This window comes from Drosophila sulfurigaster, chromosome 3, assembly GCF_023558435.1.
Source record: "Drosophila sulfurigaster albostrigata strain 15112-1811.04 chromosome 3, ASM2355843v2, whole genome shotgun sequence".
Lineage (NCBI taxonomy): Eukaryota > Metazoa > Arthropoda > Insecta > Diptera > Drosophilidae > Drosophila > Drosophila sulfurigaster.
This window is the reverse complement of record NC_084883.1, coordinates 12,313,016-12,339,222: the sequence shown is the minus strand read 5'-3', so window position 1 is coordinate 12,339,222 and position 26,207 is coordinate 12,313,016. Positions and strand designations below refer to the sequence as shown.

Below are 26,207 nucleotides of genomic sequence, written 5' to 3'. Positions count from 1 at the left end.
TATAATAATACATATAAACAAAAAATCTCAACTCAACTTTTAAGATTTCACTTCAATCCTTTCATTCGTTAAAAAATGTTTATTGGCATATTTCGTTTGATTAAAATAATAATTGCCTGAAGTAATAATCTCATCTTTGATTTTTATTGTGAAGCCGAATTCTTAGAATTCTGCGTAAACCGTTTAGAAGTTTGTTTAAATTGGCGTTTCGTTCTTCTAAGTGTTGTTTCTTTTCTTTTCTTTTTTGTTTTTGTTTTTTACATTTACATATCTCTTAGGTATTAATATGTAATTATATGGCACGAACAAAGCATTCTTAGCCAAGATAATCTATGAAATAAATTACAAAAGCTGTAGTTTTATACATAGTACATTAAAACACTTCGCTCTATATGTAATTGTAGATTATTTATTGAGTTATTTTTACAATAGAGCACAGATTTTACTTTTGTTTTGATATTTCATGGCATTTACGAATAAATATGTGAATTTGCTGTGGTATTGTTTGTTCTTGCATCCATTTACTATTTTAGTTTTATGATCTTAAATTATTTTTAATTTTGACATATTTGTTGGTCTTCCCTTTACAAACAACGCTTAACACTTGATATACTTATAATAAGTTAGTTTTTTTGCACTAGTTATTATGTTTTTTGTTTTTTTTTTTGTTACTTCAAAACATGTATTTACATTTCGTAAGTGTGGAGGGTACTTTGGAGCTAATATCCATATGCGTTTATAACCTTTGTTTTTTTTTATATATTGCCATTATGATGAATCAAGTATTCCATAATTTGTTATAATAAATCAATTAATGTTAATAAGATTTCAAGAGTGCTTGGTCCTTGTAAATGATGAAAAATTAATTACAGACAAAACAAAACATAAAACCTATAATTTGACATTGTTTCAATTGAATACCAATAAAAAAAGAAGAGTTTATTTAATGATAAAAAAATACATACATATACTTGAAACATTCATATATTAAACTCTATCGATTATGTACTTATGGCTTCTTATATTCTTACATGTTCAAATACGTGAAAATCGAAATGGAAGGAATTTGTTCGTACCTGGTAGGTTTTATTTTGCCTTTCATTTGCATTATTCATAAAGTAAATTTTAACATCTCTCATCATTAGTTCTATAAATCTTTCATTGACTCAAAATATATATTAAAAAAATCAGTCACTTTGCTTATTTTCTTCAAAAAGGAACTTAAAGTATAATAATTATGGTTCAACTTTTAACAATAGATAAAAACATTCTCATTTTTGTTGTTGATGTTGTTGTTTTTGTATTAATTCCCTTTTTTTATGGGCTTTCAAGTTAAGCGCTGCGCTACTTCGATTTTTAAAATACATACACACACATACACTGATACAGTCACAATAATAATTACACGCTACAAATTTAGTATAAATATTATGTATACGTATGTTAAAAGGGTGATGATACTAGGCGATGGGAGGCGGTGAGGATAATTGCGTTGGATAAAGACTAAGAGGGTTAATGTGACAACTTAGACACCTACATATAATGTGCACACCCTTTTCGATAGATAGATAGATGGAGGCCCATAGCTTAAGTATTCAAGATGCTACATTTCATTTTGATACTTTTGCCAATCGGTTACACGTAAGTAAATATATACCGTTATAATAATAAATAGTAGTAGTGGTGGCAGCATCATATAAAGATACATTTATAGCTGATGAATAGATATAGTTTGTGGGTAGTTAATAGTAGAAAGTGTTGTTGTGACTTGCATTCATACAGAGTCGGCATTATTTTGCGCGCCATCTCTTTCTCTTTCTCTCTCTCTCTCTTCCTCTTATTTCATTCACACCTCAAAAAACACACACATGGGAGCACACTGTACGAGTAAGTAAGTAATTCCCTCAGTCACTCAGTTTATCTCTTTGGCTACTGGTTTGCTTGGTCTATCACGCTAAAAATCTTAAAGCTATTGGCATTGAAGCAGCGATATACTAAATAGTGTTAACGCAAGTGTAAGCTCAAGTCTCTGTTCACTCGCAGTATTATTGCTGAAAACAGGGAAATGTATTTGTTCGGGTCTGTTGAGCTCCTCCTCTTCGTCATCGTCGATGGTGTTGGACATTTGCCGGTTGCGTTTCGTAAAGTTGACATTGAAGACAGCCTCAGCAACGCCACCAGGTGTCGATACTATAAAATAGAAAGTTCGTGGCACACGTTCATGCATGCTGACATATGTCAACCGCGCCTCTTTACAGTATGGAGTTGGCAGATCCTACATGAAAATATACAACAATGTACAAAATTACACGAATAAATCAAATAAATCTCTTTTTTTTTCAATATGTACCTTAACCGAATAGGCCAGAACTGTGCTGCCATATTGATTTCCTGGTGTGAACACTCGATCCCCATGCAACCAACGAGCTGCATGTGCTGGAGGATTAGCACAAAACTCCACGTTAAGATGCAGAGGTGAGCCAGGATAAGCCACGGGTGTGGCATTTAAGGCAACAACTGTAGGTGCCCCTGTAAAGAGAAAAGTTAACGAATTGTTAATACGATTATGAAATTATTTTCCATATCGCTGTTGCCAATTAGCTGTTCTGTTTTTGTACAAAGTCGTAATTAGTTCAAAGAAAATTTATATTTTATCAAAGCCACCCTTCAGATACATTTGTGCCCTCGCATCGGCGAAAAGTTTAATAGCCACACAATAGTCACTAATTAAAATCGTATCACAAACAAAATGGGGCCAGTTAAGGTTACCCAGTGAACTGACAAATAAAAGGAAGTAGTGAACAACATGTCGTCAAACGCAAAGTTCTTAAAAACACCGAATCTTCATTAAGAAGTTTTTGCTAAAAACAAACGAACCAAATCGCTCAACTTTTTTTTGGGTCACATGTCAGTTTTGGTTTTCTCCACATGCCACAACACTGTAAAGATCCAATTAGGCACAAGTGCACCTCTCGTTAGGCACATTTTATTATTGAGAATGTTAAATTGACGAAATAACAAGGGTGCAAATCAGACAAAGTCAAATTTAATCAAGCACGCAAAGTGAACTAAGGTGGCATTAATGATAAATTTTATCTCTCAGTTTTTAGAGAAATCAATAAGATGAAGTCGTCACACATTCTTTTAAGTTTTGCTAATAACAAAGTCTACATAAGAAAATCCCTTTTTTTTTCATTAAAATATTGAAAAAAGTTCATGGTTAAATTAAGATTGAAGGCTATGTTGATGTGTCTATCGAAACATACACGTTGATTGAGTTGTTGTTATTTTTGAAACGGAATACAGAAGAACAAATAAACATGAGAAAAGAAAATAAATTTGCTGGGATTGATTTATTGAAGCACTAAATACAGTCAGTGCTCAAAATGGCAGTATCTCACACTAAAATATCTGTTGTATATCCCTATATAAGGACATTTACCCTTAGCTCAGTTGGCTCTACAAAAATGGTAGCAGCCCAAGGGTGAAAGCTTGGTCATTGGTGCGATTTTTAATTTGATTAGAGCAAAATTTTCTAAAATTGAATGAGTATGGCGTGTTCAAAGTAATATAAGTTCAAACGAAAAATAATCTAATTAACATTTTGTTGGAAATGGAAGAAATTTCAAATGAATTAGAAAACTACGTTTGTATTCTACCCAACCATATATTTATCAAAATTATCTTAATAACGTAAGCCGAAGGCCAGCTAGTGCTTTTGAAATAAGTAAGTGTTGATATTAACTATGTGTAACTATTATAAATAAAGAAATAAACCTTAATAAGGTATACATTTAATTTATAATATAATTACCCGAACCATTTCATATGGCGAAAATCACTTGCTGATGGGCGTGCTCTAATTCATTGACTGGTATATTTTGTAAATAAATAACACATGTAAGGATTTTGTATTTGTTAAATTGGCTAAGCAGTATCCCATAAGGAAACCCACTCGACTGAAGCTTTCTAACTCGTTTTATTTTTCGGGAGCATATATTTTTTACTTAACATTTTATTATGATTAATAATATTGTTTGTAGTATAAAGTCGGATCACTGGCATATACCAACTTCGCACACATTACATTTTCTTTTATTATTTTCATAAAATTGATGATCAACAGTAGCGCTCGGAACGATATTTACTTAAAGAAATCTCTAATTACTTGTTTGTTTTTAAGAAAACTTTTGGAGACTATGACTTTCTATGCAGAAATGGCGTAATTATAAAATAAAAATATATAGATGAAGAAAACTTGAGTAAAAGCGTAGTAGCTTTAAGAGTTTGACTATGTGTTGGAAGTAGAGTCATTGAATAAGTAAGTATATAATTTTCTATATCTTCTATCATAAAAATTATATATGTTTTCAGAAGTAACGTGAAAATAATTTTCCATTCATTAGTCAAGTTTTAACATGCAATTTAATTGCCATAAATCTAATTCGCAATATGCATCGTCGTTCAATTGTATTATTAGTGAGCTTGATTATCGTTTGGCCCACCTGCCAGGCTGTGTTCGACGGAATGAAAACTTTAGCAATTTAATACAATCCACTCGAGAGTAGAGGACATGAGGAGAGGCCGCTGATCCCGCTGAGTAACAGCCAGAGGCCTTCATCATTATAAATCGACTCAGTTGAAGTATGAAAAGCGACGCTTATTAGTTGGCGCAACCATCGCATGTGGCAGCCTCAAGATACAATTGGTGGCTTGGCAATAACCCCAAAATAGCCTAGAGCTTAAAGCTAGGAGATGACAACCCTTAATTGAAAGCTCTTTTGGCAGCGATGTCTTGCAGCGAATATTTGCATGGTCGAGTGTCACTTTTGATTGCATTGTTCTAGTTGGCTTTCATCAAGTTATGCGATTCAACCCTCAAAACTCATGTAAAAACCCAATTCATGCATAAAGACTGTAAATTGTGGGGAGGGGGAGGAGTGATTCACATTCGCGGGAATTAGTTTTCATCGTGTGAGAGACAGACACTGCTCAAGGGCGAGTTGAGCTGTCAGCTTGCTTTACTGCTTATATCCGGTCACGTTGATGAGATTTCGTATTGGGTGCTGCACTGTGTAATATTTTTGACGACTGAGTTTCATCTAACTGTCTCCAGCATAACAAGCTCTCTTGTCGTCCATCTTCTGCTCAGCTTTTGCAACTCATTTCCGCTGTAGCCTCCAACATTCAGTCACATTGTCAGCTAGTCAATACGAATATGAGGCCTTTGCTAACACTTTTGCACGGAGCATGGCCATCCCTCAGACTGACTTTGGCAACTGTCTGAAAAGTTTTCGACATTCAGATGCCAACTTCAGCGCTAAAATTTAAACTAACTAAACATATACATAGATGCGCAAGCTTAGCGACACGTGAAAATTTATAATTTAGTCAACTTGACAAACGCCTTCTGCAGTTTCAATTTGTTTCTGCAACATCTTGATTATTTTGTAGTGTACAATATAATGAGTGACTGAAGTTTCTTGATTATTTTGTAGTGTACAAAATAATGATTGACTGAAGTTTCTTGATTATTTTGTAGTGTAAAAAATAATTTCCGCTGAAGTTGAAGCCAGACCGTGAGATACCTTCTACATGTTTTCAATAAAAGTAAATGAATGAACTCTAGTTAAGATATACCAAATTAGTGTACCGAATGTATATTTAAATATACCGCAATATATATTTGGTATATCGTTATTCTACTAGATTTCAAATTATCAACTAAAGGAATTCAAATCCGACAGCAGCATCCGTTTACTGTATTTCTAAAATAATTTCTAAGATTTGTTTATAATAACTTTTAATGATTTTAATGTTCGATTTACTCTACAAAATAAATGTATCTCTATTTCTTATAGTCTCTGAGATCTAGTCTCGCATATTGACGAAGAATATATATACACATAATGCCTTTGTTGACGTTAAATTATAATATCCTATTTGTAGAAGTTGTAAAAAATTTTATTTTAATATATAAATGACAAAAGTGACCTTCGGATTATCGGCCACAATAGTTGGTAACCCTCGTTTTATCGCTTTGAAGTTTTTCCGATTTCTATTAAACCTTCATTTATTTCCTGACATCGCAAAAATTCCTTCCCGGAGCGATATTTATGATATTATAATGTTTAATGATCCTGCATAACCTATCCGAGAGAATTCTTGCATAATAACTCAGCTTAAAAAAAAAATGTTGAAAATTATGAAATATGCAATTTAACACAGCTGCTGTAAGCATTGAAAATAACTCATAAATTGCTATATAAATGAGGCATAAATGAAAAACACTCAAGGAAGAAGCGCACTGCCATAATACACATGCGCAAGCACATGTCCTTTATCGTCTCGGCCTTGTTTGTACCCTCATCAGAGCGTTTCTAATGAGTAGGAACAATGCAGAGCTGAGCAGAGCTCACCAGCCATATACCAAATTTTCAGCTACAATTTGACAAGAAAAATTGCGCGTGGAAAATGAAAAACGCCAATGAAATTATTTACTAACTGTGATATGGGGTAGGTATCCATACATACATGAATACTGATGACAGCCGCGCTCCAAGAGAAATTGCATGCTAAAAAATGGGCATATACAATGGACCGGCATTCCTTTGAATTTTGTCGGAGTTAGAGGCGGTTGAACACTCAAACACACATATGTACATATATGCATACATACACAAAGCATCGCATAAAGCAATTTATTTGCTCACGTAGTATACGAGTATATTGGGTAACGATAAAGTAACTCTACCAATATGCCGCATTCTCTCATCTAAATTAAACTTGGAATACGAGAATGAGTTTTCCAAAAACATTCATGTATATATTTTAGTAGCAAATTATAATATATAATGTTGAAAAATGCTATTCTGCTTCACTTTATAAAAGATATGAACAACTGATGATAATCATCGATCATCGAAAAATGGGATTAAAATCATTAAATATTATCAATATTTTCGGTACCAAAACCAATCTCAATATATTTTAAAATTATTTAGTATTTTAGTTCGGTTTAATTTAAGCATAATACCGCACAATTTTAATTTAATTGAAAAAGCAGAAATGTCACTCAACGGTAGCTTTCTCACATGTTTTATTTGTGTTTATGCTTTAACTTGCAATGACGATTCAATTTACACAACAAATTCATAATTACCAACTGCTTCATAATTTACCTGAGTGAGAAAAAGGCTGCTGAGCTAGTTTAAAATAGGTTTCGGGCGCAAATGGAAAAAGAATAAAATGTGCATTGGAATTTTGAAGTAACGAAAAAGTATTCGCTGATGATGTTGGTGCAAAAGTAAACTTTCTATACTTGCTAAAGCACATCCATATGGTATGCATCACGAACTCAGTATGTAGTATGTATGCAAGCTAAATATATGTATGTTATGTATGTACATATGTATATGTATTAAAGTTTCTGATGCGTATGTTGGCCAAAAAGTTTATGAGCAAAAACTTGAGCAATGGCAGCTGCAAATATTTTCAGCACTCATACAAATTAAATAACAATTTGTTCTTGCAATTTCGCAACGTTTTCGCCTTTACTTTAGCACTAACTTTAGCTTTTGCTTTAGTTTGTTGCGTTTCTTCTACTTCATCTTTCTTTTTTTTTTCTCCTTTTTTTTTGCTTATTTATTTACCCAACGTTGTCGTTAACTTTATGTGCGCGTCCTTGTTGTCAATACATGTGAAGCAGGAAGGAGGCGTTCCACAATACAGGGCGACTCTGCATATGTTAAGCAGAGCAAAGTTGTGCAACTTTTAAATATTTCACTTTACTCAACTCAGCTTTTTAGAGTTGATAAGCAGCTGCTTATAAAGTGTGTCTGCAGTCATTTTAGCTAGTTTGGTTTATTTCAATTGGCTACAATTTAGCTGACAAGCGGTTCGGTTTGTGTTCTGCTGACATTTAATATTTAAATAGTGCTTTTGGTTAAGCATGCTAATATGAACGCTGAACTTTTTCTTTAAGTAAGAGAATATGTACATACTTAAAAAATAACCGGTTTTTTTTCCTATTAAGAATATATTGTTTATTATTATTTAAGGTTGGTAGAAATGTATTTATCTTTCATACGAATTTGAGTGTATCCAAAGCACAGAAAACTCGTTGCAAAAATTAACAAAACTTTTAATGTGCTTTTAGTACTTTTTCTGTATATTAAATTGGTATAATTTGAGAACAAGAAAAACAACAAAAAAAGTATATATATACATGATCAGAGTTAACTAACATTTATATATATAATTCAATATTTTTTCGTCATGCTGAATTGTTCTATTTAAATAATAATAATAACTCTTTGTTTTCCTTTTAAGCCGAACTATTTGAAGGTTTCTAGTGTCTTAGTGAAAAATAATTAAAGCATTACATGCTTTAATCCAAGTCATCAATTAAGGTTGTTTTGCTAAATTAACTAATACATACATACAAATACTCCACATTTTCCAATAAAAGAGGAAAAAGCATTGGTTGGATTCGGAATAAAGAAAAAATTAAGTTTTTGGACAAGTTGCTACATTCTAATGCTAAGTAAATGTTGAAGTTTTCATAGCAAAGATGCAGTAAAAAGAAATTGTAAAAATTTGGGAAGAAAAAGTTTTTTCCTTGTTTTCCAATGTGTTGAAAACAGTTGGAAAGTTTTTAATGTTTTTAGCTCGCTTCTGTCACCTGTCAAAGACGAAAAGTAGGCAACGTAAACTGAGCAATAACTTGGTGGTGTATCGGTTGCTTCAAAAGAAACTTTTGACTGCAACCTACTAATATGTTTATAGTTTAATATACAACTTAGACAAAATTTTCTTATGTGATCAGCTTTTGAAATTGTTTGGAAGTAGTAAAAATAGATACAGCGCTTGAAACAGAATGCAACTATGTTAGTGTGAGCAAAACAATTAGTAACTATTAGTAAACAATATAAATTTTGTACTGTCTTTATAACAAGGCTTTGCTATTGATTAACTGTAAACGGAGAGTCAAAACTGCACTTTCTTTAACTATAAATTAAACTAAAAGGATTAACTAATGGAACTTACGCAATTTCCTTAGAAAACATCAAATGTTTTCTTACATGCCATATAATTGCAAATCGTTGGACGTGACCATTTTTTTCTGGTCGAATTAATAATTCAAGAAGAGATTCAGATATAGAACATCAGTTTTTTCTATTGAACATTTGTTTCTTATATCTATAAGCTATTTGATTGAAAAATGGTCGCATTTCCGTTTTAGATATAAAAACCAGCCAAAAACCAACAATCAATTATAATTTACAACTGTTCTAGAGCGTTGTGTCCTACATATTGGAAAAAATATGAGCGTGACTCACATAACATAACAAACTTAAACTTAACCGATAAGATTTTAAAAATGTATTCCCCGATTTGGTAATACAGAATCTTTAAATTCCTGAGCTTCTTTATGCAACCTTTCTAAATTGCACTTCTAGTATTACAGTTTTAAAATAGTCAAAATCAACATCCATCGGATTTGTTTTGTATTTTTTTTATTACTCGCACATCGAAACTTTGGAATGTGAAAGTTTTTGCGTTTAATTTAAATTAGCAGGATGCTTGAGATTATTGAAGATTACTCCTGTATTACATTCACAAAACGAATAAAAAACAAAAGATATATATATTACGTACCCTTGACTGAAACGGTTACACTCTGAAGTACTTCGAGTTTCTTTTTATTCGCCAACGATTGTCCCACACATTTGTAGGTCCCGGCGTCCTGGTACATTACATCTTTGAGAGAGAATTGACCTGTTGGCTGAGAAGCTCCATATCCAAGACCCCGCAGTCTGGCCGAGACTGGGTCCAAATGCGACCAACAACCCAAAGATCCTATTATAATATCACAAAAAAGAGAGTGTGTAGAGAACATTAATGTCATTGCCTTAAGCGAGGAGATGCCATTAGTAATATAATTAATTGACTTTGGACTACGATGCGAATTCTAATTTATTTAATTGATGCGAATACGAATCGTAAACACTTCTAGCCACGTCTTCATATCAGCTCTTCTGCTTTGGTTATCGTTGAGGTTTTGCAATCACTTGGAGAGTGAGTACGCATATTTAATTTTCAATAGTGATAATTACCAAATAGAACTGAAATTTCGGAACTCAACAAGGAGAATAACAAAATGGAAATTGTAATTGTAACAACAGACTCATTTTACGTATGTCTTGTTAATTAAAATTGTTCACTAATGCGTCAATTAATTTGTTACTTTAAATTAAGAAATTCTTATATCGAACTTACCTTGTGGACACTGTAAAGTAACGGCTCCGCCTAGTTGTACCTCCAGTTGCCCTTTGTTGGGATTATGCGAGGCAGCTGCCACAGAGACATCTTGGTCATCAGGCTCTGAGGTGACATCCACTGAGTCATCTGCAAAGCGTGAATTGGAAGAAAATTAATGATACGAGTATTTTGAATTATTATATTTATTACTCTAAAGCTCTGAGTGTTATAGGAAATTGCATTTCAATTGATATGAATCAAAATTTGAATGAAAACATTTAAGAAGGAATTTGTTAACAGTATGTAACCACAAGAATATAAATGTACATATCTAATTAGGCTTTATATCGTCGGTATGCGCGAAAAGCTTTAGAGGGGGAAGTAACAAATAATACATTATAACTTTGAATAGCAACATGAGGTAGATTCCTGGTCAAGGTCGACAGCCTTAAATATATAGCTATGTCCGTCTGTCAGTGCAAACATCTAAGTCCAAGCAAAGTTAAGATCTCACGTGAGGTTTGTTTTAGATTAAGTCATTCAATTTTTCAGATACCTGAAGATTTCATTGCGTTAGGCTTCAAAACATTAATGTTCTAAAAGAATCACTAAAGTTCTACAAAAATCAATTCGACGAAACGATTCAAAGCACTTTGATGCTGTCTGGCATTATTATCGTGCAACATGTTGAATATTTTGAACGTAATAGAAATCTATACATCGAATTATAATGTGTATTAATTTTTTATGCTTTGTTCTTCAGCTTTCTCATTTTTTTATGTCAAATTACAAGATAAATCATGTTCACTACTTTACAACATTTTATCCTAATATCTTCTCATCTTATCAATATACATTTTATCATTATTTACAGTAGCTGACATACCGTCACAATAATTAAGAAAGCTACAGCTGAATGTGCATGTGACTCCTTTTTATAATGGATTGTCAAACAATTGAATAACAAGTAAACGAAACGCGTCCGGTTGGATGATTTCTCTGGTCAATAATTTAGATATAATGTCAGAAAATAAAGCGGAATGTCTATTACATATTTTACATGCACATTTTCGGTTGTCAGCAACACCTTGGCCCTGTGGGACCCAGTTACGAGTACACAGAGAATCGGGCCAGACTCTCCAAATGTTGCCAAAAGTTGAATTTAGTATTTGGCAGTTTCGTTTTACAAATTGATTTACGTGCTTAACGTTTTGCCAACTACGATTTCAGCCTCTCACAAAAATCTCACATTTCGATTCTGTTACAAAATCAAAAGAAGAAAAAGTTGAGAAAAGAGAGCTTCTTCTTCACGTCGTCGGAAAAAGAGCAAAAGAAGAAAAGAAGGCACCATAGGCGTGGATGGCTCATCAATCATTAATAAATGCCGATATGTCGACCCATCAGTCAGCGCGAGGGTTGATGCGCACTCGTATTTTTCTACACTCTGACTTCACTTCTTGGCCTCTCTGGGAGGTTTTACTTTTATTAATAAAGCATTTGTTTTCCAATAATGAGCAACGTCAGCCGCCTGTCAGGATTCTTTTTGGTTTCTCGCCGTTTTCGCCATTACAAAAAAAATTTCGAAAATGGACGGAAGAGCTGTCCCCAGGGTGTGTTTGAGTAAGCTAACATTGTGGGAGTGCCTGGGCCTCTGCCTCTGCCTCTACCTCTGTCTGTGCCTGCGCCTGTATAGGCAAAGATAGGATGTGGATGTGGGTCGCATAAAAAGTGGAAACACTTTGTCAAGTTGTTATTACCAATAATTTTTTTTCTCATTTTTTTTTTTCGCCACGTCAAAATGTCTTTTTGTTGTGCAATTTCTGCCTCCAGAGATATATACCCGTAATTTTCTGTTTGTTGTGATTGATGAGTAGCTATTTCGGGAGTTTAGTTAGGTTCCGTTTAGTAGTTATTTTGCCTCTGTTAGGTGTAAAAATGTCGCTTTGCCACAAGGTTTGTATACCCGCTATATATAGTGACTGGCATCGAAAGGAAATCTTTTATGTTTAAAGTTTTTTTGTTCCGACTCATTGAATGAAATCTTGGATGCTAAAGCTATATACTAATACATATACATATGTATATTTGGCAGTGCATTGACATTTTAGATAGTCAAGACAAACCATTTTTATTACATAGATTATATGAAATCCTTTACAAAACTCCTACTAAATTGATTTTACTAACTTTACAAATGAAAAGGAAGTTTTTCACTCGTTTAGATCTCATATTAAAGCTTTTTTGTCAGAGCGCTAAAAAATCATTTCACCAAATACTTTTCGATTTCACAATTGCTGACGATTTGCGCGTGACAGCAAAAAAAAAACAAGAAAGAATGCTTCTGTAAGGAGTTCTCGTCTGTGAGATACCCGCTTCATCTATTTATCAGAGTACAAAATACGTAAAGTATGTGATTAAGAGAATGAACTCTGGTTGATAGCTATGATATCAAAATAATATTCCAAAAAAGCCAAAAAATATTTCAATATTATGTATTATTTTTAACATATTATAATCGATTGTTATGTCGGTCAATAACTTTAAAACCTCTCATCCGTTTAACCTACTAAGCAAGCCTTTAGACTGCATTTATTACCGGGTATGCCGAAAGTCATTTCCACGCTCATTACAGCTTCAGGCTGTCGAGACTGTCGAGACTACGTATACTTTATATGGTCGGAAATGGCGTCTTTAGCCTATTACGTATAGTACATTCCTGTTGGCACAAATTTATAATACCCTTCCAGCCTCTGGATAGCGGGTATACAAATTGACATATAAAAAGCCTGCTTTTAGGCAAAATACAACAACATTTGCAAACAAAGTGGCGTCTGGCGGCAACATAAATTCAATAAAAATATTTACAAGCATTAACACGCGTTCGGCGCATAAAATGTGTGTATGAAACTTATAGAACACAGCGCAAATCGTAACCCATGAAAAAGAAAGAACACTGACAGCCAAAATGGCGCATTACAGAGGGTTGACAGCATTTTTCTGCCTCTCAGCACCCACTGCCAAATGTAATTTGCCACTTTTTGCATATGAAAGGTGTCGAGAAGCGGCTGCGAGGCTGCGAATACGCAACAATAGTGTGCTATCATCATCACCGCAACCCCCAAAAAGTAAGCACAAAAAAATGGGGAATGGGAGTGGAATGAGTTCGTACCCTCATATTAACGGGACGGTGGGACGCACCATGTGCGACTGTCATAAAATCTACTTAGAATTTTTGACAATTTTTTTTTTATTATATGAGAACTAATGACAAAAATATTATCATGCGCGCCAATTTAAATGGAATTTGTCGCTCAGGAGTGGCGGGTAATTTATCTAAAGTACAAGTACCGATACTTACAGCGTACGCTGAGGTAATAACCAATTGACGAGTATTGAAAGTTCAGATGTCGTGATGTGCACTTATACCAGCCAGAGTGTTCTCGTCTAATGGATGTAAAGTTGAGAAATCCGTCGCCAGTTTGTGGTACCTGAAGTAAGGTGAAGAAAACAAGCGAAAATAAGATACATATATATTTGGAATAATGCAAATGAGTCTCGGACTTGTGCGTAAACAATTTTTGGTAATTAAAGCAATGTAAATAGTTGGTCGAAGCAGTTTGTCGTGATAACTGCACGAAAATCCATTTAAAACTTACTCCTTGCTGAACCATTCGCAGCTGCAGTGAAGAATGCAAAGAAATGGGCTTGCGTCTGTGTGTGTGTGTGTGTGTCTGTGTGTGTGCATAAGTTTTATAGGACTTACCGGTGTGTCACCGTCGTCTTTCTGCCACCGCGGAGTACTCGTTGGATTTGAGTCGACGTCGCACTTGAGGCTAACTTCAATGCCTTCGCGCAGCGGATAGCCAAAACCAGGTGTACGGGAGATTGCAAATGAGGGCGTATCTGCAAAAGCGAAGAATGAAAGAAAAATATAATAGAATTGTACACACAAGAGACGAGAAGAGCAGAGTTTTTTTTTAGTTTTTTTTTTTAGTTTTTTCAGCTTGACTCGAAAGAGGCGGACTAGCAACTGTTGAAACATCAACAAAATAGTTTATTAATTAAAAAATTACAACACAAAAATAAACGCCTGGAAAAGCAAACTTTTATAATAAAACTGAATGCAAACTTAGTTTCGACGGCACCGCAAAAATGTCATTTAGGAATTTATCTTTATGAAGCTATCATCATCTGCCCATTTTAGAAAGCTTGAAGGTGCTAGTAATCTTAATTAAAAACAATAGAAGATACGGGTGGTTTCGATCGTCTAGTCAACTTTGAAAGACTAAAAGATTTGCGTATAGCAATACGAAATACTTCTGTATAAAACATTAACATATTCTATTTGATTTTAAGTGGGCACCCTAATGATATAGATGAAATTTATTCAACTCATCTCGTAAGTGATAAATTAATTTAAATATTTATATCAAATTATTTGGCCAACTGACTCAATGCATAGCACATATGCGAAAAGCATGAAAGCTACAATTTATTTATTCGTAATTTATAGCTAACCTTCTCAATTTTTGTCTTTATTTATAAAAGTATAAAATGGGTGTTATTATATTCAAATTGACGTTAAATTTATTTGCAAATAAGTTTGAATAGTAAAAGTTATTCACAACATTGAAAACTCATATAAAACATTTTTTTTATTTTTTAGTTTTCTAAGTTTAATAGCTTGCTGAATAATAATTAAATAAATAGACCCAGTTCAGTTAAAAAATAATATCCTCAAACAGATTTAAAACCCTTATAGCAAGTAAAGTGCAAAATATGTATTTGATATTCAATCAGTACAGAAGAAATTAAGCAACGTACATTTTCTCTGTGCTTCCCACTACACGTAGAGCGTATACATACATACATATATAGTATTAACACTCCACAGCGGGGCCGTAATTATTGGGTAGTGTTTACCTTTGCCACCAATTTGAAAACATTCTTTGGAGCCACCCCGAGTGTTGTGCTCCTCGTAGCGTGTATTAACTTTTGCAATTTAACTTTTTAATCAACATTTGCCTTTTGGTTTTCACTTTTACTTGCAGTTCACTCTTACTTTTCTGCACGCCCAACTTGGCTTGACTCTCGTCGTCGTCGTTGTGCAGTCTATTAATTAAACCAGCGAGCTTCAATTTTTGTCATGTTTGGATTTATTATAAAGGGTTTTCTGTTTTAGGAATGTTATAATAACAAAATAAGTTTACGATTTAAGAAAAACTAACTGACTAATTATCGTAGTTGAAATAATGTGAATAAATCTTAAATATAATCTCAATTTGAGTGCTTAAAATCTATAAACAAAATCAATAATTGACACTTACACTGCACATCCAAGAGCAAGGAGGCATTCTGGCGAATCTTCAGAGTGGGATGCTCCATGACACACAATATTCGGGCATTGTGATGAGCCCTGTAGACGGCGGGAAGACGTGACTCGCTTTTGGCACCACTGTTGATTTTATAGCCGTTCTTATCCTAAATATAGAAAACAAAGAGTGTATGCTGAGTGGTGGGAAGATTTTTGGAAAATTCTCTTTCAATTTTACGGCTAAGTCAAAGTAAATTTGTTGAAACGACAGGCAATTAGTCGAGCTTGTTATCAGCGCGACATCATTAATTTAAATTAAAGCACATTGCGATGCGATGCGATGTGATGCGATGATGGTTGCGGCACTACTATACAACAAACCTAAACCTCAATGTCAATGCCAATGGCAGCAGTAGACACCACCCTGTCCACCTTGTCATGCAATTGTGTTAGCACAGTTCTCAATCAATCATCTGGTAAGCTTGTATAGATGGATACAGACCAAAGGAAACATGCAAATTTGTGGCATTTAGGGTCTACAACACGCGAACACTCCTCCTCCCCCACAGCACGCATCCTCGCACAGACACTCCAACATTCTATAGTACATATAATACACAATACTGGGATACGAGTATATACACTAAACACTCAAGACGTCAATTTCGATGTGTTTGACAGGTCGTTCGTTGCATGTGGTTAGGCGGTTGCATACCGAGTGATTTGGTGGTTGTTTGGTTTATACAAAGCTTGACCAAAATGTGTGCTTTTCATTATGCTCGAGTGCAAGACAAACAAATTTGTGGCCACCGCAACCGTTAACCCATGCCAGAAGACTAGCCGTTTAGGTGAATAGTTCAAACTTCTCATATTTATACGCTCACTATTTGTTTAATTTCTTTTTCCGGTCATTCTTAATCCCCCCTTTATTGTATTGCATTCTTATTCTTGTCTTGCTTCCTTCATATCAGTGTGAATAAACTTGAGTTTATCTTTCAACAACGACTCCATATACTATTTGTATAGGGTATTCTATCGTTATGGCAACAGGAAATGTATGTAACATATGCTGAGGGAGGCAACTCCGACCTCTTAGACACCGTCAACACCCGAGACGATGTAACCATGTCCGCCCATCTGACTTCCCGAATGTCTGTTTGTCCTTAGGTTCACCAAAAATCAGAGCTACCACTTTTTAACAACACGCAAATTTGTTTTAGGTTTGTGGACACACCCCACTCTGTCCATGCAAATCAAAAAGCAATAAAAAGAATATTGAATGTAATTTAAAGCAAGGGTTTCGAGTTAGACAATCCTTTAATAACTATATTTAGGGATAAGAATTATTATATTATTATACAATTTCAAAGGGTAGAAATAACCAGCAGCTATATTGAGTTAATTCCTTTTGTTGACAATGTAATGGTATATAATCTTTATACTAAATATCCATCATGTTGGTATATTTATTATTGCGAAGAATAGACATTATTAATGCATGTTTTCGTACTAACCTTCTCGTTTTTTGATTTCCTCCAGCTCTAACACGTCAGCGGACACTTTCTGTGCATGTCGATCCACACCTGGACTAAGAAGAACTTCCCAGGTGAGAGTAGGTCGTGGGTTGCCCCCTTCGCTTACGCATGCCAAATTCAATTCTGAGTTCTCTTTGACGGGCACAAAAAATGTTGCCAGCATCCAAACGACGCGAATCAATAAGCAGATAAGGAGGTTTCGGTCGATCTGTATAGGGTAAATTATCATTATTGAATTTGTTGTATCGACTGTTCAATATAAGTTCAAATTCAAGCTTAAGTTGTCGAAAGCTTTTTATTCAGCGTTTGTTACTTTGGTACTCACCAAGCACAACCAACTTTACGGGACGAGCATTCTCTGTATAACGTCGGGTATTTTCCGCTTCGCATTGCCATTTGCCATCATCTTCAAGCATTACATTTGTGATAGTTAGCGCGCCATTTGCCTCCTTGATGAAACGGTAGTCGGTGACTCGTGATGTACGATCCATTGCATGGACCACCTGTAAGCAATAATACAGTAAAGTTAAGCATGATTTCATTCGGGTTTTTATTCGTAAAACGAAGTTAACGGCTATATCCTATTTAAATAATATACTTAATGTATGAAATAAGTAATAAGAAAGGATGGCTTTCAGATATAATTTATATCCATATATTCTACATTTAAAAAAAAAAGTGAAATGGAACCATCTTGATTTGAACAAATTTAAAACAATTTTTTAATATAGGAGTTCAGTGCCAATGAAGTTTGGTTGAAAATAAGTCTGTTTTTAAGCCCACTATAGCTCTGTAATACAGTAAAGAAGCCATAAAGTAGATATATTCTTGATCAGCAGCAACAGCCAATAGAAGACAACAGCCACGGTTGTCCGTTTAAAAACATGATTCTCAGAGACTATAATAGATATGATAGAGCTTCAACCTGTTTTGACGTGCTGTCAATATATTATATATATGTGTTATATCAATATACCAAATATACATTTATGTATATTTAAATGATCATACCACCCTCTCTTGCTTTTGTTGAAAATGAGTAGCGGATAACTCACAGTCGAGTATACTCGTCTGTAGTTTAACTACTTGATGTTACATTTACTGTTGACTATAAGTTACACATAGGGCTTATATGGCTTCTGCCTAAGAGCAACGAGTAGAAAACAAAACTGTAACTTTCTTTGTGATATAGTGTTTCAATCGATATATATGTTATAGTAGATGTTTATTCGACGTGAATGTGTGAACATTAAAGTAGAACAACGTCGAACCATTGCAACTTCAGTTCAAGAGTTGTCAATAAATTGCAACAAAAGTGGTTGCTTGAAAAATGTGCATTGCTTTTTACGCGTTTAAGAAAATCCTTCTCAAGTGCCATTGCATTAAAGTATAACTAGAGGAACCGGCCAAGTTTAATCGTGATAGTATTTCAGATGATCCAATATCATAGGTAAAACATTAAAAGTGTATTATAACTGAATGAAATGTGAGTTGAACAATCCTTATATCAATGTTACAATGTTAACAAGTAAGAAAGCTAACGTCAAGAATGCTCGACTGTGAAATACTAGATACCCACATTGAATAAAATAAATAAACAAATAAATATACCACATTAATATACTACAAAAATACTATAAATATACCAAAGTGTATTTTTGGCATATTAAATATCGTACTCAATTCAAAATACACCATAGGGTGCACAATATACCAGATTGCCAGCCGAAGCAAGGTGTTTTCCATTCTTCTATTTTAATCTGATCGCAACCAAGTATTCAGGAATCATACATACAAATACTCTGGCTTCAAAATTACGATTGTTATCCGTTTTTTTTTTGTCGATTTACAGGGGCGGACAGACAGACGGACGTTGATCAAGTATTTATATACTTTGTAAGTTTGGAGATGCTTCAGTGACAGTTAAATACATTTCCTTAAGGCACAAAATATAATAAAAATATCCTGAAGAATTCTAAATATTTAAATAAATATTACCATAATTATACTGATAGGACTATCATGAATTTGGGGCATGTTTGAGGTCTGCTGGGATATACATACATATGTACGTAAAAATTTATTGTACGCAACTTTAGAAAAACAATAAATTTTTATAATGTTAATAGACCAAATATTTTTGTTAGCCCAATTCTCTAGAGTTGCACACATTTCGGAAATGCCCGAACTCTTTGAATTTTTTCGTACTCCATTTCAATGCGTTCGAGAGACTCTCTACTTCCGTTGACCATTTACCACATTCGATGTGGCGGCCATTGCTGAAATTTATTAACCTACGGCGGGCGACAATACCAAACATGTTCGTCGCACTACGACGATGACTGCTAACTGGCGACTAGCAACTGGTCGAGTGGCGACTAGCAACCGGCGACTGAATTTGCAGGGTGTGCAACGGCGCATTCAGTTGGAAATTTATGAGGTACGATGGCAGAGAGAATTTGGCGACTGTTGTACACCTGCTGCCCACTCTGTGTGTGTGAGTGTCGTGTGTGTGTGTGTGATATTACGGTTTTGGCAACAAAGTTGCTAGACAAAAGCGTTAAATGAGCGTAGCAAATCTTTGTTTACAACGTCGAGAGCATCGAGCGGCCAGCAGCAGATTACACGCTCTATTGTTTTGAGCCAGCCCCAGTTGCATTCATACATTCCATGGAATGAAAATTGTTGCCTGCGAACCAGTTGTTATCTAAGCTGGGCATTAAATCTCACGCATACTTCACCCAGACTGCGATCTGCTGCTGTCTCCTGCTGCTGTTGCTGCTGCTGCTGTTGGTAATAATGATTTTCGCCTTTTTGTCTACACGTTTTTTCCTTCCTGTCCTGCAGCTGCGTCAATTCGCATAAATTGTTGCATATTTGAAGGCACATTTGAGTTTACATGCGCATAACTTTGCATAATTTGCGGCTTTGCTATCAGGCACTGCTATTTAGGATTGGATATGTGTAAGCTTCACTATGCTGCGACATGGCCACAACTATGTGAGAGCGAATATATATACACACACATATATATACTATATGTATTTTTGGTGTTATTATGGAAATGTATTTTCTAATTGCATTGTTTTTATTTTTACAAATAATTCCGCAATGAGTGCTGCAAATTATGTATGCGCATTTGATTTATATTTATGGATAAAATAAAATCAAATTTTCAGATATGCACGCATTTTACTTTAAGTTCTTGCGCATAAAATATAAATTTTGGGGTTGAAATAATATTATTTCGATAATTGTAGTTGTTCGCATGAATTAACATTACGAAAAAGCTTTTTGCAAATATTTAAGTTATTCAAAAAATGACAACAAGACGACTCAAACTGCAAAACTAAATTAAATGAGAAAACATTAAAAAATCAATTGCAATAGTTGAAGGTTACTCATTGCTCTATTACAATTTCTATTTTGAAAGCTCAATCAGAAAAATTACTTAAAGCTTGTATGTTCCTCCTTGTGCAGAAACTTTCTCTACTCATGGCCCAAGGCAACTAAGTTAAAATTGCTTTCAGCAAATATATTAGCCTCTTGATAATTTTCAACAATAAATTGTTCGGCACACATACTGAGTGGAGATGCGCAAGATGGCAGCTACTTATAGAACCTGGAGCTTGCCTCATGGCTACGGAATCCGTTGAAACACACGTCACTTAAGAAAGTACAGCAAAAGTCGTTGAACACTTGTCGCTTGTCATTGAACAGTTGTAGTTACAGTGAGGGAAACGATGAAGTCAAACGTTGACAGGACAGATAAATAAAGAATGCCAGTTGAGTTATCCAGAATGAAGTTTATATTTATTTTCAAAATATACTTGGGTTGATTGAGGGAATATTGAAAATGAAAAGGCAAAGTCAAAAGTTGATTAAAATTTATATTGGTGTCTTAATCACTGATCGCTAACACCACAAAGTTAAAGTAAATACCGCAGTTAAATAAAGCTATGTAATTTTAAGATTTTAGAAAACGCAAGAAATCATTTCATACAAGAAAGAGTATTTCAAATACGGTGAGCACGTAGTTTTTTCCTTACTTAGATTGCAACTGGAATCGGAATTTATTTAGACATTGTCTTACATTGTTGCCGCATCATTGTTGTAATTGCCATGGAGCGGCCGCCCTTAATCTGATCCACAAGTTCTCTTCGTGCCTCCGTTTTCACATGGCTGACTTTTGTTTTAACACAACTAATACAATTGCACCATGGGGAAAAGATGCTGATGCTGCGATGTTTCTAGCGTCAGCAGCGTTGATTCTATTGTAGACCGAGAGATTGAGGCAAACTTGTGCCAGAGCTCGAGCCCGAGCCCGAGCTGTGCCATGCAGTGTAGACATTGCATCTAACTTAATAAACTTGTCAAAGGTAGAAGCCGACTATGCTCTGGGTTCTAGACGACCTAACGCTGCAACGTTGCTGGTTATCATTTGGGGATTTACCCGCTTCTAATCTGAGTGATTAATTTCTTGGCTTGAAGTGATTTACTTGCAACAACCGCAACTCCTTTTCCGTTTCCCACGTTTCCCGGAGACCACGACGAGTCCCACAGGACCCACATTCTGCGAATGTCGTTTATTAAGTTATGCCATGCGCCGCCTATTTGACTACCAGAATAATGGAAGCTTGTCGCGACTTTTCACAGACAACTTTTTGGAAACTCACAAGTTTGCAGCGGGCACATAAACAAAAGGCTTCAAGGCGAGGGTAATTTGCATTTGGTTAGTAATTTACATGTGTTGCTCAAGACTTCAATAAATTATGCAAACATTTAAATAAACTAACAAAATTCCACATTCTTTATTATTGGGTAAATATAATTTTTTATTGTATATTTCCACCAATTGAAGAAAATATACAAAATATAAAATATAATAAAAACAAATGAAGAGTTAAAGTCAACCAATGAGAGCGATTAAAACTTTATGACAAAGATTCACAAAATAAATAAATCAAACGCTTATATAACTCATCAATACATACATCCGACGCCACATAAAAACCGCACTTTTAATATTTACAAGCTCGGTACTGGGGTGGCTTTCACTAAATATTTGTGGAACAATTTCATTTTCAGACTCATAACTTAAAAAATAAAAAAGGATATATTAAGTTTATCGAAAGCAAAATGTGCGTAGCAAGGAAAACGAGACATTCTCGACATACACGAGTATAAATATTCTGAATCATCATAAGTTACTGAAATATGAAGGCAAAGCAGAATCGATAAATGCTTCATGCTGCAATTTTTATGTAACATAGGTTACATACTTTTTTCGAGCCATACTGCTTATTAATTTTCCTACTCCAACTATAATAAATAATTAATTCAAATCTGTATAAGATGTGTTGGTTAAGCAGCAAAAAAGTTATCCATTAGCTTTAAAAAAACTCTGTGCTAAAAATTAAGAATGATGGAGAGCTATTCAAATGCAAATCGAAATGAAAGAAGCTGTTTAGTACAATGTAAGCAACTTCTAGCTTCAATCTTTTAAGTATGGTTATCCTAAGGTATTAACAGTACATATAATATTTAAAAAGTAATTTTCGACTCAAATATAGCCGGAATCGACATAGGCGCAATTACCGCATAGAAATTTAAAGTTGTAGTAAGCCCTAAAATGTTTGCAACACGAATCAAGATGTATAAAATGTTACAAAATTCAATGATGACATATTTATATATTTTATAAATATACCTTGACGGTTGTCAAATTAACATGTTATCTACTATCCACTTGTCATATAAGTTATTTGTTGAATACGACAATTTTAAAGCTAAAGTCAAATATAATATTCCTTGGTCGACAAGTCGTACCAGTGCAAATATGTACAATAACGGAAACGATATAACAAAGGCGTTTGATTACCTCTTTCTCTCTCTCACACTCTTTTATTTCTGCTCTTGTTGTATTAGTTTCAATCAACAACTTTGGCAAACCACTCATTGCTCTTGTTGCTCTTTTTCAATATGGGCTGGCAGCATGAGAGCAACTGTTAAATAAACAAAGAGGAACAGCAAAGAAATAATAGTACAGCATGCTGAGCACTGCAAAATGATTATGCAAAACTTGATATCAGCTCAACATTCCTTTGATTACTTTGCTGAAAAGTCTGCTGGTACTTATAATAATCATGTATTCCGTTTTATATATGCACTATAAGTAGTCAGAGTAGAGTAGAATACGAATACATATACAATTATCCCCATATTGTGTGCATTTAATGAGTTATATAACGTGTAATTCTGGTATATATGAATGTGTGTAGTTAAGTTAGAATATATTTCTTTCACATCGTACAATTCGCAATTGCAACTCGACTTTTTGCGGACCTCTAATCCAACTGCATCAGCAATTAAAATTGTATACCCATAATAGTAAGGGAGCGAGAAACCGTGAGAGAAAACATACCATAAAGCTTCAATTATAAATTTGAAGATAGTACGCGAATGATAAGATGGAAAAGATGGACGAGCTCTCGAAAGCTTTTGAGCGTCACAAACTATCAAATGATAATGATTATCCAATTTGCATAATGCGGCATTTAAGTGACAAATAGGAAAGCGGCAACAAAAGCCAAACTTCAAATGGATAAAAAAAAAGGGAGACAAGGCTGGTACTCGAGACGTCTGTCAGGAAGATAGAAAACAGCGTTCAAGAGGAATGAAGGCACAAAGGACAATCGCAGAACAGCCAACAAAAAAATAAAGCATGTAAGAATGCGACAGTTTAAATGATGTGCTTAGTGACCGAGCAAAGATACCCTGTATGAAAAAGTGAAAAGTGTGAAATAAATTTATTAAAGTTTAGTACAATTTTAAAGCATTATTCGTGTTTTTTTTTTTAAGATTTTTATTTGTATGGGAAACGATGCACGTTTTTACTATTTACATCATACCCAATTCGCTTGATCGCTATAGGGTATAAATGTTTAAATGGGAAAAGTACGAGACAGCTTAAGAGACCCAATGGAACCACTAGAAGCAAACGGGCCGCAGAAGAATGCAATTAAAGTCAAAAGTTGCACACAACTTGGCTTGGCCCCTTTGACAGCTGAAGGTATGCTAAGTCTACAAACATACATGTATATATATATATATATAGTTCTATTCCAATTGACGTCACTTACCTGACCATTTTTGTACCACATGCTAGAGGAAATGTCCAGATCTACTTCGCACATAAGTCTAATTTCCGAATGTTGCTCCGCATAGACGACTGACATCTCCTCGTTCTCATAGGGATTGGGAGGCACTGGCCTCAATGGCAGGGCACGTGGTTCCTCTGGCTCCTCGTCATCCAAAAGATCCCCTCCGTCATCGCCGCTCTTGGGAAACAAATCACGCGTGGCGGTGCCACTGTCAAACTCCTCGACGTCGTCGATAATAATCACGGGCTCCTTTGGCTTTGGTTGCATGTCCTCGGGAGCCAGATGCACCATGGAACGGCTTCGCTTTGGCTTAACCAAGCTCTTCAGCGTTGAGTGTGATTTATTAGCATAAGCAGTGACTATTGCACTGGTCGCTAGCGTGGTGCCGCTTGGGATAACAGTAGGTAATTGCAGCTCCACATCGGTTTCCTCCGTCTCTCGCCGCAAACGTCGCTTCGCCTCTTTATGCGGCGTCGCTCTGTGTGCCTGGTGAACAGGCCGCTTTTTAAGTTGCGCCTTCCATTTGGAGACCTTCGATTTGGACACTGCGCAGTTTTTGGCACACTTTGGCGGACCATCCTGTAGATAGTCGTCAACTGGCGCCCGATGTATCCTTTGTACATCTGCTTTTGGTAGAAATGGACTCTCTTTCGGTGTATGCTGTGATATGGTGCTCCATTTGATTAATGCGTCGTGCTCGGTGGGAGTTTTCAATGCACTCGTTTGATAGTTGGCATTGATATTTTGTGGTTTTGCTGTGTTTGTACCTGTGCAAAGAATAAAATAATTTTAAATATTTGAATAAGAATATTTTGTATATATATTACTAGCTTATTATAATTATTTATATTAGCTATATTTTATACGATATGATAATAAAACCATTGTGTTTGAAATATGTACATATGAGAATATCTTGGGAAAACTTTTTATATACATAAGCCCTACTTTATAATTGAACTACTTAGTGAAACAATACAACATTATAACATTACTTCCTAACAATGTTTTTATAACGTTTTAACGTATATTCACAAATGTGAAAGTAACAAATATTAAGTTCGATTTATATTCTTAGTAAAAAAAGCTCTATTTTGCATTATTATATATTATAATACATATTTATATTTACTTTTTAAATATATTCGATCTTTATATTGCACACAAATCGAAATTATCAAACAAAATATATTCAATTTTGCAGTGGATGTTCTGAGTTAGTAATTGATAATCGGAGAAATTTATACTTAAAATGATGAACTGTTCATTTCGAAAGATCCGCATTACTACATTTAAAACATGAAATCAGAATTATAGAAAAACATTAGGAATTGATTAACCTACAACAAGGAAATAGAGAACTTAACTTGTGTTAAGTGGTTATATAACTATAACCATATTTAGAGATGAAATTTCCTGCCCTAAAGATCTAAATTAGTAAATTTGTAAACTGTCAGCAGTACACGCCCCAAAAAACAGCATTTCTAGTTTAGTAGTATCAACAAACAGCAAACTTTAAATTTGTGCAACAGTGCACTGCAGTGTACTGTAGACCAAGCTGCTGCTGTTGCTGTTGGTCAATTGTAATGGCATTTCGCACGTAGTGTGAATTATAACATGCGCATAAAAGTATGCTATAATTTTAAGTTTAAATGATGCGTACTCAGAGTCAGTGGACTGCAATGCATTGCAATGGCCTGCTGTCCAGTTCATTCACCTCCATGGCCAGTAATGTCCACGTAAACCTGGTTCCTGAACAGAAAGAATAGTTTTTTCGTGCGACTGTGCCTGAGCTCATATATATTTTCGTAGCCATCCTACTATTACAATTTATTCCCAAACGCCTCCTCAACATTTTTATTGCATTCCTACGAGCCAACCATTTTTTATGTGATTTAATTAATTCGCATGGTTCGCCCGGAACCGAAAATA

General features: G+C 34.7%; 1 protein-coding gene across 1 annotated transcript in view; it reads right to left on the bottom strand.

Moving 5' to 3' along the window:
- Positions 1–744: 744 nt before the first annotated feature.
- LOC133845601 (uncharacterized) overlaps positions 745–26,207 on the bottom strand; it is a 90,163-nt gene continuing 64,700 nt past the window's right edge. Inside the window, 12 exon segments of the mRNA XM_062280098.1 lie at positions 745–2,275; positions 2,351–2,529; positions 9,661–9,861; positions 10,282–10,410; positions 13,622–13,751; positions 14,027–14,166; positions 15,591–15,744; positions 16,678–16,730; positions 17,092–17,260; positions 17,262–17,320; positions 17,438–17,615; positions 24,255–25,042. Coding sequence (XP_062136082.1) covers positions 1,970–2,275; positions 2,351–2,529; positions 9,661–9,861; positions 10,282–10,410; positions 13,622–13,751; positions 14,027–14,166; positions 15,591–15,744; positions 16,678–16,730; positions 17,092–17,260; positions 17,262–17,320; positions 17,438–17,615; positions 24,255–25,042 — 2,486 coding nt within the window. The 3' untranslated portion in view covers positions 745–1,969.